General features: G+C 35.1%; 2 protein-coding genes across 3 annotated transcripts; one reads left to right on the top strand and one right to left on the bottom strand.

The window, feature by feature from the left end:
• Positions 1 to 2,549: 2,549 nt before the first annotated feature.
• LOC124638639 (uncharacterized protein C1orf131) lies at positions 2,550 to 4,365 on the bottom strand. 2 transcript variants are annotated; one of them, XM_047175629.1, is made up of 3 exons: positions 3,994 to 4,365; positions 3,444 to 3,631; positions 2,550 to 3,059 (listed from the first exon to the last, which is right to left on the bottom strand). In XM_047175629.1, exons 1-3 carry the CDS (start codon positions 4,253 to 4,255, stop codon positions 2,946 to 2,948), a joined length of 564 nt encoding a protein of 187 aa, XP_047031585.1. In that variant the 5' UTR covers positions 4,256 to 4,365; the 3' UTR covers positions 2,550 to 2,945. The 2 variants fall into 2 exon arrangements, with proteins under 2 accessions (XP_047031585.1, XP_047031595.1); XM_047175639.1 differs by having other exon boundaries at positions 2,550 to 2,644; positions 3,994 to 4,361.
• Positions 4,366 to 4,627: 262 nt separating this feature from the next.
• On the top strand, positions 4,628 to 12,931 carry LOC124638607 (histone-lysine N-methyltransferase SMYD3). Its single transcript, XM_047175625.1, has 10 exons — positions 4,628 to 4,720; positions 4,934 to 5,203; positions 5,690 to 5,774; positions 8,204 to 8,363; positions 9,242 to 9,369; positions 9,725 to 9,901; positions 10,276 to 10,375; positions 11,150 to 11,485; positions 11,823 to 11,985; positions 12,183 to 12,931. Exons 2-10 carry the CDS (start codon positions 5,076 to 5,078, stop codon positions 12,385 to 12,387), a joined length of 1,482 nt encoding a protein of 493 aa, XP_047031581.1. The 5' UTR covers positions 4,628 to 4,720; positions 4,934 to 5,075; the 3' UTR covers positions 12,388 to 12,931.
• The last annotated feature ends 58 nt before the right edge of the window (positions 12,932 to 12,989 follow it).

Below are 12,989 nucleotides of genomic sequence, written 5' to 3'. Positions count from 1 at the left end.
ATTGGACATATGATTAAACTTCTAATTTTATAACTAAGCAACGGGGAAATGACATAGCATAATCAAACTAATTCGTCTTTTTTACAACGCCAACTAAATATTCTATAGAAAGCTTCAGTAAAGATCATCAATTATTGCGACTAGTCCTTCTTATTTATACATTGTCATCTAATTTACTAACTCGGCCTCGTTTTTAGTATATTGCCATTTATAACCTTCAATTAAAAAACATTGTATTAAAAATGGAAGTTAGTGACGAAAACGAATCGCTGCAAAACCGACTCCACGTAGTCTTGTCTGCCCTACCCCTAGAGTGCAATTCAAAACCGCGTAGGCGCGGAGGTTTAACGCTCGCCGACGCGGCTGAAGCTGGCCGGCCGAGTCAGCCAGCAAGCCGAAGCTGCGGTGGAGAGCGTGAAAACCATCTGCGACGATAAGCTCGCATGGGACCGCCGGAGCCCCGCAGCACCGGAGCCGTGACAGAAGCGATGCTTGCTGCATGTTGCTTGCTTACATTTTAAACGTACTGAGTTAAAAAATTAGAAGCTAATTAAATGTATTTTAGAAGTTTACTGATAGAATGCATGCTACAAATTTAGATGCTAAAAAATAACCATCATGCTGAGTTGTATTTAGAGTGGTTTACTAAGAAGATAACTAGTGGCTAACATAGTATTATTTAGATGCTCGTTAATTGTGGCTGACTTAGTAATTTAGAAGGCAACATACATTTTTGGGGGCGAATAATGATATTTAAAAGAAGCCTCTTTAATTAGCACCCTCAGTTCTAATAAATGGGTAAATAATTGAATGTGAACGAGAGCGAAGTTGTCGAATGAAAAGATTAAAGTGTAGGTTTCATTATATTTTTATTTCCTTAAATACGTTATTAAATAAATACATTTTACTATCCAACAATGGTAGGTATAAATAATTAAAAGTAAATAAAACATCAATAAAAAAAATCTTTTACCTAATGATAGAATAATTTAAATAAATTATTAGTAAGTGAAGATATGAATAGAAGAGAAGAGAAGAACGAGGACATAGAACTTGTCCTAATTTCTATATAAACACATAGGTAGTAAATAAGTAACTTAAATTATCTAAAATATCCTTAAACCTATTTAACACTTTTTATTCATCCACAATTTTTCCTCGTAATAATTGATTTCGCGGCGAACTTCATCCGTCTGAACACATTCCGCTCTTTGCCTCTTCCCAAACCGGAGTCAAGAGTCACTGTGGAACCACCTTCATATTTCTTTTCACAATCTCCCAAATATTCTGTGAAACTTCTGTCCAAATCAAGAGATAACTCTGTCCTGACTGAAAGACAACTCCCTCTAGAACTTGTGATCTCTTCAAGATCCGACACTGAAGGTATTCTCGAACAAGATATGTTTGAGAAGGAATCGTTCACTTCATGTTGTTCCTTCGCCCTCCTGTGTTCACGACGTGAGTACGGCTTCTGCCTTCTCCTGGAGCGCAGGAACTCCTCGGAGGAGAAGGTGGCTGTGGGCATGTCTACAACTGCAGGCAGACACCGCGACAGGTCCTCGGCAGTGTCCAGGTCAACTGGCGTCCCCCACTTGCGGTCCAATGCACGGAAAGCGACGCTCAAATGTAGATGTAGCTCCATGTTCAATAGATGTGTGCTGATTGCAAGCTGGAGGCTTAATGATGAAACTACGAAATTGAAGCTCCTTTTATTACGAGTTTCAACCCCTTCCAATTGTTCAATTAATAATGGGGTGTTAATCATTTGACACTAATGGTTAATTTTTGATTAGGTGTTAATTAAAGTTACCTGGATATTCACGATCAATTTGTTGATGTTCCTAATTCATAATTAGGTGCTAATTAGGCAAAATTAACAATAGGCCCTAATTTTATAATAGTGTTCGCAGGTAGGTGATTCATGAAAATGTATTTAAGCACTAAATGTAATTGTTTAAGATGTCATATGATAAATTATTTATGCTATGTGCATCGAGGGTCGGAAAAAAAAGCGGCATATACGCATCACTGTAATAAAATGCTTTGCTAAAATAATGTATGCAAGTAAATAAATAGACATGCATGACCATCAACTTCCCATACGCCTGACAAAAAATATAAGCAAATCTCACACCCACCAATAATACAGAAAGTGTACGGCGCCTTTTGTGAAACCCGAAACTCAAGAAACCATGTATTTGTTTCTTTGCGACCTTACTTATCAAAAGTAAGTACTTCAAGGATATTATTTTAAACGTGGGTTTATAACAAGGCGGAAAATTTAAACGCGAACGTGACACAAGTTTAGGATTTTGTAATATTATAAACTAGCTTCTGCCAGCGGTTTCACCCGCATCCCGTGGGAACTACTCCCCGTACTGGGATAAAAAGTAGCCTATAGCCTTCCTCGATAAATGGGCTATCTAACACTGAAAGAAATTTTCAAATTGGACCAGTAGTTCCTGAGATTAGCGCGTTCAAACAAACAAACAATCAAACAAACAAACTCTTCAGCTTTATAATATTAGTATAGATTAAGAACAAACAAATAAACGTTTAAATTATTTATTTATCATATAGTTTTAGTTTTCTTCTTCTTCTTTGCGCCTTTATCGTCCTTCTTTAATAAGTCCTTCTTCTTGACCTGAAACAAGGCAAAAGTAATTTTATTAATATCTCCAGTAACGTATCAACACAATCTCAATCTTGTGAATACTCAAAATATGTCAGTTATGGGACTGTTTTTCCTAGTACTAACATGACCACTATTTTTACAAGCTTCATGTTACTGATGTTACTAATGTAAATAATAAAAAGAATAAAAAAAGTAAACTAAAGAATTGATAAACAAAATACAAACTATACCCAAAATAAACAAAGTTACGTTAAGATAACTTTGGAGTGGTCAAAACTTTGAGCATCTTATTTGTTCTATTATTTTTTTTTCACATCATACAATCATAAAATATGGACACTGTACAGAATCCAGTGACAATGGTGAACACTATTCCACACAACAGCATTAAGACTGTGCTGCCATTAGATTCTTCATAAGGCATCTGCAAAGTAAATATATCTCACTCAAACACAGTGGAATACAAAAATGCTATCCTAATATGATGATGTCTTCCCAGCCGATAACCATGAGATGTACAGGAGATGAGTATTGGTACAGGCAATCCGGCACGGCCAGAGAAAGATCAGAAGTAGGACCAATCACCAAACATCATACAATGCTCAAAGCTGGTGAACTCAAAGGTGAGAATCCAAGCCATTATGTGAAATCCAAAATAAAGATATTTTTAAAACCAGTGTTATATCTACAATGAATCAATGTTATTATTATCTTGTAGCCAGCGAGACTTTCTACTCCTAAATTACCTGCATTAGGCTTAGTGTGGTGACTTGAAAATGCAAGAAATATGAATAAAACCAAATATTACCTTTCCATAACTACTAAGTAAGTGGCCAACATCATTGTTAGCATTTTTCTTTTTCTTCTTTCCACCAGTTTGTAATATACTCTTGGACCTCATCTGTTGTTTCTCTTCACTTTCTTTAATTTTCTCTTGTTTTCTTTTCTGCATAAGTTCTTTGTAGTTTACATACTCCTTTTTGGGAGGTTTAGCACCTGCAAATAGACAAAAATGTAGGTACCTATATTGATTAAAAATTAAGTATAGTTATGACTTTATTTTATAGCTATTTACTATGTGAATAATGACATCTGATTAAAGTATGAAATCTAATATTACTATTAAAGAGTCTATTGTGATTTTATTTCAGAAATAATTGTACAAACAAATCTCTCCCTTTTCATCACTCTCCGGGGCAGGGTTTTTAATAAGTCCTGCAATAGCAAATAGCCTTTTTATAACTATATAGGTTATACTGAAGGGATCTATAAATGCAAAGAAGACGCAAATCAAGTATCGTATTATCACACACAATCGTGTTAGATAACAAATAATTATTACAAAAATAAAAACTAACCTAAACTGACTGCCAGCGCAATTCTTGCTTCTTCTTTCTTTGTGGGGTCAAACCCAGACATTCCAAACTTGACTACTTCATGCCTTATCTTCTTAAGGTCTAAATCTTTGCTAGAATGTTTGTTTCCTTGTTTCATTTCATTTTGCTCACTGTTGTCTGGAGCAGCCTTCTTTTTTGGTTTATGTGCTTCAAATTTAACGAATTGAAAGTTGCTCTCAGGGTTTTTCAAAGCAAGCGCAGCTTTTGTCATTATAAGCGACATAGTGATATAATTATTTGTTTAAATTATTGTAGAAATAAAAATAGCACTGCCGTGCACGTTGCTTTTGTTTATTTTCTGCTTTTTTTTCTTTTTTTTTTCGTACGTCAACTTTGACAACCATTTGGGCTCTAGTATTTTGGTTTCCATCCATCAGTAAATATTAGGAGATAAAGCTATTTCTTTAACAATACATTATGAATGTCTATCTTTTATAACCTTATAGTTATAACATTTTCCAACGTTCTTATTGCATATATCTGTAGAAGAAATACAATAACAAAATATATTTATTGAGATTTCGAGAATATCTTCCTTTTTCTGACAATAAAGACAATGTCAAATTGTGGTACCAAAATGGTGCCAAAAGCGCTTTGGTACACGAACTAAAATTTATTGCCTTTCTATGTCCATCTCTTTCTATAGTGTAAAGTGATTAAAATATGGCTATCCTGTTGTCAGAAAAAGGTAAACAATAGCTCGTGGAAATGCAATTTGATGTTTTCTGTATACCGCTTGCTTGAAGACTTCGCCTGCTTTCCTTTACTTTTCATGACGAAATGCCGATCTAATAATAGTGCCGCTTTTTGTTTGTTTTTCGTTTTAATATGCCGGCTGTAGTCGCGTCTTCACTAAAAATAATGTAACCGGTATTGAGTAGTGTTAATTTTGGACCGGCAGGTAGCGGGGCCAAATCATATTTTCGGCATCCGCAGTAACACCTCGCCTCGTAACTCGAGGAGTATAGAACGTTGACATTCCTATTACATTCTCTATCGAATACGTACGCTTTAGTCTTAAGTTATAACTTAAAACAATAAATATGAAGAACAAGTACAGGAATACGGACTCGTCAATAAAAGCTGGTGATTTGATCCTCACTGAACAACCTTTCGCTTTTGTTTTGTCGTCGAAAGAACAAGGAAGCCGGTGCGATAGTTGTCTTGAAAAGTAAGTAACTTAAAACAAGTTAAATCCTTTAAAATATACATTACATTTTCATGTACAATAGGTATCTGTTAATTCATAATTTTTTGTTGCTCTTCAATTCATAACAGTTCAAAAGTACTCTGAAATAAATAAAACATTGTATGCATATTTTCTTTTTTTTAATTTGGAAGCATGGCTATTATTGTTTAAGTTACAAAGTTAAATATAAGCATCCATAATTTTTTAAAACTATTTAAAGTTTTGTAAATGCAGTTTATTGATATTGAATAGATTTTTGTAATAATTTTCTTGTGATACATTCTCAATTAGGTTTAATAGGCAGAATTATGTAATGTTACTTGTAACATAAAAATTTGATTTACTTTACAAAACATGATACTCATATTGTCTATAATTGACATTGAAATTCACACACACGTGTTGCACCTGTATTTTTAAACATGCATCAGTAAGATCTCTCGATGACCATGTCATGTTGCATTTCAGGGGCAAAGTGCTGAAATGTTCAGGATGCCAGTTTGTCTACTACTGCGGCCGAGCGTGCCAGAGAGATGCGTGGGCCGATCACAAGGTATGTTCCTACATTTCACTTAGCATAAGCACATCTTGGTAACAGGCTCTTCTTTAGGAAAACTTAATTAACAAGAGAAAAATTTAATATTTTTTTCATAAATTAAAAGTAGAAAACAATATTGATTTATGATTATTTTGCCATATGAATAGTTTACTGTTTATCTGCATCCCATTTAATTACTTACAAATAAACTGAAATAACTTTAAAATCTTAGGCTTGCTCCTAGGGTGACCATTACTGGTCACTTTTGCAGACTGTCCCAACAAATTCTTTCCATATTCAGTAGATTTTTTTGTATCAAGGTAGAAATAAAATGATTAAACTTTTATTTTTGATACAATCAAATCAAAAACTTGGATGCAAACTTTAACAAATATAGATCTAGTTTTTAATACAATGTTGAACATGCACGTAAATCATAGGCGTCAAATAAAGTTAGTAATAACAATGCAGCAATAAACCAGTTGGCCATTACAGCCAAATGTTGCAACTTCATCATCAAAAGTCTTACTTCTAAAACGAATGTGTTAAATAAATATTAGTACAACGCGCCTCGTAATCCCGTACTATACACAAACATTATGACATGGTTAGCACGTAATTCTTCTTGGCAGCTCCGCCTAAAGTTTTGTATTTTATTTTCGCGTACTGTTCGCTCGATAACTGTCGGTGCGATACAAACAGCGGCTGAGATATCCGGAATAACTTCGCCGACGCACGTCAAATGACACCTGACGTCAGAGGGCGTTGTGTAACGGATTCTTTTTTTAAAAATCAATGATTAGTCGAATGCAGATGATCTTAAAATAAGAACATGGTGGAAATTAATCTTAGTTCTGGTATGGTTTTGGCGCGTGTCCGCGACCTAGTAACCTTTTCCGCGTTACTGCCAAGGTTTACTTTTAGCTGGTTTAAAATGTCTGTTGCTTAGTAGATATTAAATTATTACCGCACACCTATGCTTTTTCCGCTAAGCATTTTGTTTAAAATTATCTTATGTCAAAGTCTAAGTCAAAGCTCTTTATTCTGTGAACATAGGTAGGTTACAAGGTGTTAATCTATACTAATATTATAAAGCTGAAGAGTTTGTTTGTTTGTTTGGACGCGCTATTCTCAAGAACTACTGGACCGATTTGAAAAATTCTTTCAGTGTTCAATCGAGGAAGGCTACAGGCTACTTTTTATCCGGGTTCGTGCCGTGGTTCCTACGGGATGCGGGTGAAACCGCTGACAGAAGCTAGTAAAATTATAATGTTGAGTTTCACTATGCCCTGAATGCACTATGTGTCAGAAGGAATGATAGATCATTCTTATTTAAAGTAGGAAACAATACTTTTACTCCTCACCACTACACCACTCAAAACTACATCACTTAGGAAAGTTGATGGTACAGTTTAACTAGAGTTGGGCAAACATCACAAGTCTACTCCAGGAATTTGATAAAAAAACTAGATTTTCTGCTGTTAAATGGTCTTTGTTTCAGACAGCAATACCAATTTATCTCTAAGTTGCATTGTGGACTTACTAGCTTAACTTTCAATTATACCCCAAGTCCATTTGTAAGCGTACTCGCTCTTTCAATCTTCGTCTGTCAAAGGTCCCAGTCACGTATGCTTGTGATTCGAAGCAGACATTTCATGGCTAGCTGCCATTCTCGTGCAATTGAAGCATCACTTTTTCATTTTATTTCAGCTCCAACTACTCTATTTACGTACCAAACGATGTTTTAAAATTTCACGTACACCCAAATGATATTTTTAAATATAATTCAAAGAGCAAATGGATCATAACTCAGAATATAAAAATGTTGAATGAAATGATACGTTTCCTCAGCGAGTTTTTATCATATCCTGGTTCAAGATGTATTTTAAAATTAGTTTACGCTGTAGGAATGTACTCGTGATGTTATTTATGCTGTTTATATTCGAATGTACGAGTTTAATCTTCTTCTCGAAAATATGTCAGTTTTTATTTATCGGTTGTTCAGAGGATGCTGAAGATAAAGCATCACGTCTATATTTCGGAAGATTAAGAAAGAATGTACATACCTATACCTACAATCGTAGGTGTGTGTATGACCTCCCACATTTAGCACTTACTGTTACAGCCTTTTTTTATCGTCCCACTGCTGGGCACAGGCCTCCTTTCACAAGGAGAAGGATTGAGCGTTAATCACCACGCTTGCTCAATGCGGGTTGGTGCATTTAGAACTACTTTTTAAAATTTTAAAATAATGAATAAGATCCCTTTCTTGTCAACCATGGCTAATTTCAGAGTCAAACAGAGTAATAACTTTTTTTGTAGGAAAACAAATATTCTTTACCAAAATTTCGTTAAAACAGCTATACATAAATATGAATCACGCAACTGTAATGTTACAGAAAAACTGTCTGTGCTGCTATAAATTCTAACACCTTAATTTCCAGTGGGAGTGTGCGAACTTCAAAAGGGTGGCTCCGAAAGTGCTGCCCGATGGAGCCCGCATGCTGGCCAAGATCATCAACCGCCTGTACCGAGGAGATGGCCATTCCTTCAGATCGTTCTACTCCGGGACATCGTTCCGAATGTGGAAGGATTTAATGTCGCGTGAGTCCGTGACTACATTTTTACATCAATTTTTCTCCTTTTGAAACGAAAATTGACATTATTTCTGATTGCTAATATTTTGAGATGTTAATTATTATCCATAATTAGGAGGCCAGAGCCAGCTTTCATGAAAAAGGGGGTCATCTCAGGTCATCTTAGTCAGTTGTCTTTTGGGAGAAAGCTGGTTTGGTTATTCTTATTTAATGTTCTTGTAAAAGCAACAGTGTGTGTTATAAAAACTAACAAATACCTAGTAAGTTCAGCAAACCTAAAATCCAGACATAGTTCTTATTGAACGGCATCACCATAAAACTCTTGACCGACCCCATTTAGACTCAATTCATCATTTAAGAAATAACGAATGATTTACGATAGAGTTTCGCGCCAACTATCTACCGTTCAGTTCACCTGTTCTGCGTCATTGGGCGGAATAACAAACAGACTCGAATAATATTTGTTATTTATTTGTAGTATTTATAGCTTCTTGATTGTTGCCATTCTAAGAATATAAATCCATTTGTAATGTTTATAGTGTATCCGCTTAAAAGCAGACTACTGTTTTGTATATTTTGAGGGTTTATTGCGTACAACAGGTAATGTTTGTTTGGATCTTAAGATCAAATATATCACATTTCATAGATGGGTTCTTGTAATTTTTATGTAATCCTTTTTTACTTGGCCACGGAGTTATGAAATAAAAGTGGGGTGCTAACTTTATATTTATTGCTATTCTGAGTAATTCTGATACAGATGATTAGATCGTCTTTTTAATAAACTTTATCATCTAATGTTATGAACCTTTCTGACTTAGTTTATACCTACTTAGAACATGAGTTTATGAAAATAATTTTGCTGACTTTGATTTCTTATCTTTACAGATTACTCAGACTTAAAAGCCGATACGAAAAGGATGGATCATTTCACCTCTCTATGCGTTGTGCTGTACGAATTCCTAAAAGACATATCACTGCCCAACACGGTTGAACTTATGGGATTGTATGGTAGGGTGAGTATCATTTTTTTTATTTGTAGGGCATATTCCCATTCACTAAAAAGTTTTCGTTCAAAATGATAATGTCTTAGGAAATAACATTATTTTTGTCTTTTTATTATGAGTATCTGGACTTTTTTAGTTTGCCCTTCGATCAGACTTTTTGTAGGACGTTCAGACCGTTTTTTTTTTGTCGGATGTATCGTTGCACTATTGCTATCAGTGTGTTCTATTTTCTTCCTAGAAAAAATCTGTCACCGATTGTCGGCCGTAGATGGGTAACCTTAGAATTACTTGAAAACTGTCTTCAAAAATTCTTGGAACTAGAAATGTATTCTATCTATCTAATGTATTAATCGACTGCTTTCAGATGGTAATAAACAGCTTCATGATCCTAGACATCGACATGAATTCCATCGGGACAGGCATTTACTTGGCGTCCTCTATATTGGACCACAGCTGTGATCCGAACGCGGTCGCCACGTTTGACGGCAAGACTATCAACATTAGGGCTATTAAGGACATGTCAAGCTTGGATTGGAATCAGGTAACTTAATTTTAGATTTTTTTAAATCTTGTGTTTGACGTTAAATTTTTTTACACGACACTGGAACCTCATAAATGGGGAAAATACGGATCTTGACAGAATAAAGACAATGTTTTTGTTTTTCTTTTAATGTCACAAGTGACTACTTTCTGTTGCAGTCCATTTCTATAGTAGGCCATTCCAAAGGCCTAAAGTTGCGTCTGCGCATCCTAATAAAATCGTATCTTACGTAACAGTACAATAATATTTCACTGATATCATAAACGCCAGTAATGAGCTACTGATATTTTTTTCCGGCATGAACTATTATGCTGCTGCGTGGGAAATTTAGGTACATTTCTTCTAATTTTATCTCCTTCAATAATTCCTTTCAGATGCGAATATCATACATCGACCTTATGAAGACGCCGTACGACCGACAGTCAGAGCTTCTACAGAACTACTACTTCTTATGCCAGTGTGACAGGTGCATGGGTAAATGCTTTAGATGTGCCTACTAATTTATACTTCGGCATGCTCTATCTCCCTCTATTGTAAGTCACCAGGGTGAAGAGGGAATGTGTCATTGGCGCCCAACGTGGGACAAGACTGCATTTTACCCATTGTATGTAGAAGCACAGATATACGCTAGACACGATTGATTTTCTATTGTTTTGTTATTAGCGGCATACAAGCAGTTAAATCGTCCGAAGACTACTGCTAAAATAATTATTTATAAGATCAAAATCAGTCACTTTTGGACGAGTTCAGTTCAGAATATTTTCCCAAACCTTTGTGGTGTTAACTGTTTTACCCTAAACATTTAACAGTCCCTCCCTATGTTATTAGTTAACTCAGAAAGTAGGCAACTCACAGCATTGTGAATTTGTGACTAAATTGACTGCCCAATTTTTATAAATTCCAACAGAGAAAGGTGTTAGGTTAGGGATCAATATAATTGCTTATATTGAGTAAGAATGATTTTAATTTCCTATAATACATATACAAAACCCTGGTGACTTTTAAATTCAACATACAGCATCCTTCTGTGATGTTTGTAGTTTAGCTTCGTTGCTCATTCATGAAACAAATATACAATTCCATTCGAAAATCTCATATCATTGTTTACTGACTGAAGTACCCCTGCCCGTATATTTTTGTTACTTTTTTATTTAAACTATTAGCTATATTTCTCTCTTCCGCGTTGCAAAGCATGCTCAATTAAATACTACACTGTTTTACACAAAATAATCAGCTAGAACATTTCAGATGAAAATCAGATCAAGTATGTGCACGGAGCAACTTGTCTAAACAAGCAATGTGATGAACCAGTCAGCATTCCTTGGAAAGAAGACTGTATATTAGTCAGAAAGCCTGAGAAGAAGACGGAAGAAAATGGAGAATTGGCCACAGACAATCAAACTGTGGAGAAAATTGATGAGAATTCTGCCTTAGTTGCAGTTAATGGCAATGATAGCAAAGAGGATGCTTTACATTGCAAAGAGTGTGGTACAAAGTATACGGAGAAGCATGTTGATGTCTTTGTGAAGACCATGGAGTTTACACATGTGCATTTACAGAATATGGAAAGGGCGTCTGTGGCGTGTATCCTTTTTAATCAATTTACACATTACTTCCATGTTAGCATATTGTGGAAAGTAACCAGTTCTAGTTTAAAGGCTGTTCAAATCTTAATAGATATAGCTACATGTACAGCCAGGAAAGTTTACCACAAGATTTTCGATTTTATCAAGGAAACTTGGGCAGAGACTGCATGAATTTATTTAATTTAATTTATTCATATTTTTCATCTTCGCTTCCAAAATTTTCCTTCAGGATGCTGACGAAACTGAAATTGTTCCAAATTCAAATTGGTCTGTTCAAGTTTTTATTTATTTTTATTTCCATTATCTGTCCATCAATATCCTTAACCACCATTCAGATGTGGACGTCTGCCAATACTGCCTAGACCGGCAAGAGGGGGTGTTACACCCTCTGAACGTGATGCACGCGCAGACACTGGACCATGCCTTTGATGCACTCATACAGGTGCAGCTGTGGGAGAAAGCTTGCTTGTATGCTGAGAAGCTCATTCCTTGCTTTAGGTAAGTTGCGTAGTTTTAACTTAAGTCCCAATATTTGTAGGATTTTTTGAGCAAGAGTCAAAATGATTTCTGTATGCATGCAATTGACTTGAGCAAAAGTGACGAAGTTGAGTAACAATGGAGGAATCATGTTTCCTTTCTCCCTGAAACCAAAAATTATAAAGTAACATTAATTATATTCCTTTTATTCTTTCCAGGTTCTACTACGGCGACAGAAATCCCTTACTAGGCCTTCTGCATCTGAAATATGGGAAGATCTTGCTGTTCAAGATGGAGGTCGATAAAGCGCTGGCCCAGCTGAAAACTGCTGAAAAGATAATCAAGATGACACACGGAGACAGACATCCACTTTATAAGCAACAGCTTTTACCTTTACTACAACAAGCAATAATGGAATCGTGAATTTGAATTTTAGTGCCTGTAGTAATAGGGGTCATTTTAGTATTTAATGTGGTTTAAATTTGAAACATTGAAACTACAGCGATATTTTAGTGCAGTTACACAAGTTATCTGTGTGTTAGGAACATCTTTTTAGGAGTACAGTTAAGTTTTCATTGGAATTCTTTGCCTAGAACTTTCGAGTCACCATTACAACTTCATGAAAATATGCAATATGTCGTCTTTTTCAATAAAACTGTACAAGAATTTGATATAATATTTTTAAAACATTATTTAGCTTTTTGTGTCACTTATGTATTGAGGTTAGGGACATTGTAATTATCTGGTGAAATATAATGTAATTGTGATAATTTTAAATCTCTGCTCCCATATAACTAAGAAGCATACTTAGATGAAAACTAGAACATCAGATTAGATATTAAAGTGACCTTACCATAATGATAATTATTGTCAATTATTTTAATAAGTCACAAGGCTGTGTGTGCAATAAATTGGGTTAAGTTGTCGTAATTAGAGCCTTTTTTAAATAAATTAATTTTAAGTCTGACATGTTCTTTTTGCTTTTACCTATTTAACATTCACTGGAAATTTAGGTATGTCTTGTC

Source organism: Helicoverpa zea, chromosome 2 (assembly GCF_022581195.2).
Source record: "Helicoverpa zea isolate HzStark_Cry1AcR chromosome 2, ilHelZeax1.1, whole genome shotgun sequence".
NCBI lineage: Eukaryota > Metazoa > Arthropoda > Insecta > Lepidoptera > Noctuidae > Helicoverpa > Helicoverpa zea.
The sequence above is the reverse complement of the archived record's forward strand: the minus strand, read 5'-3'. Positions and strand labels throughout refer to the sequence as shown.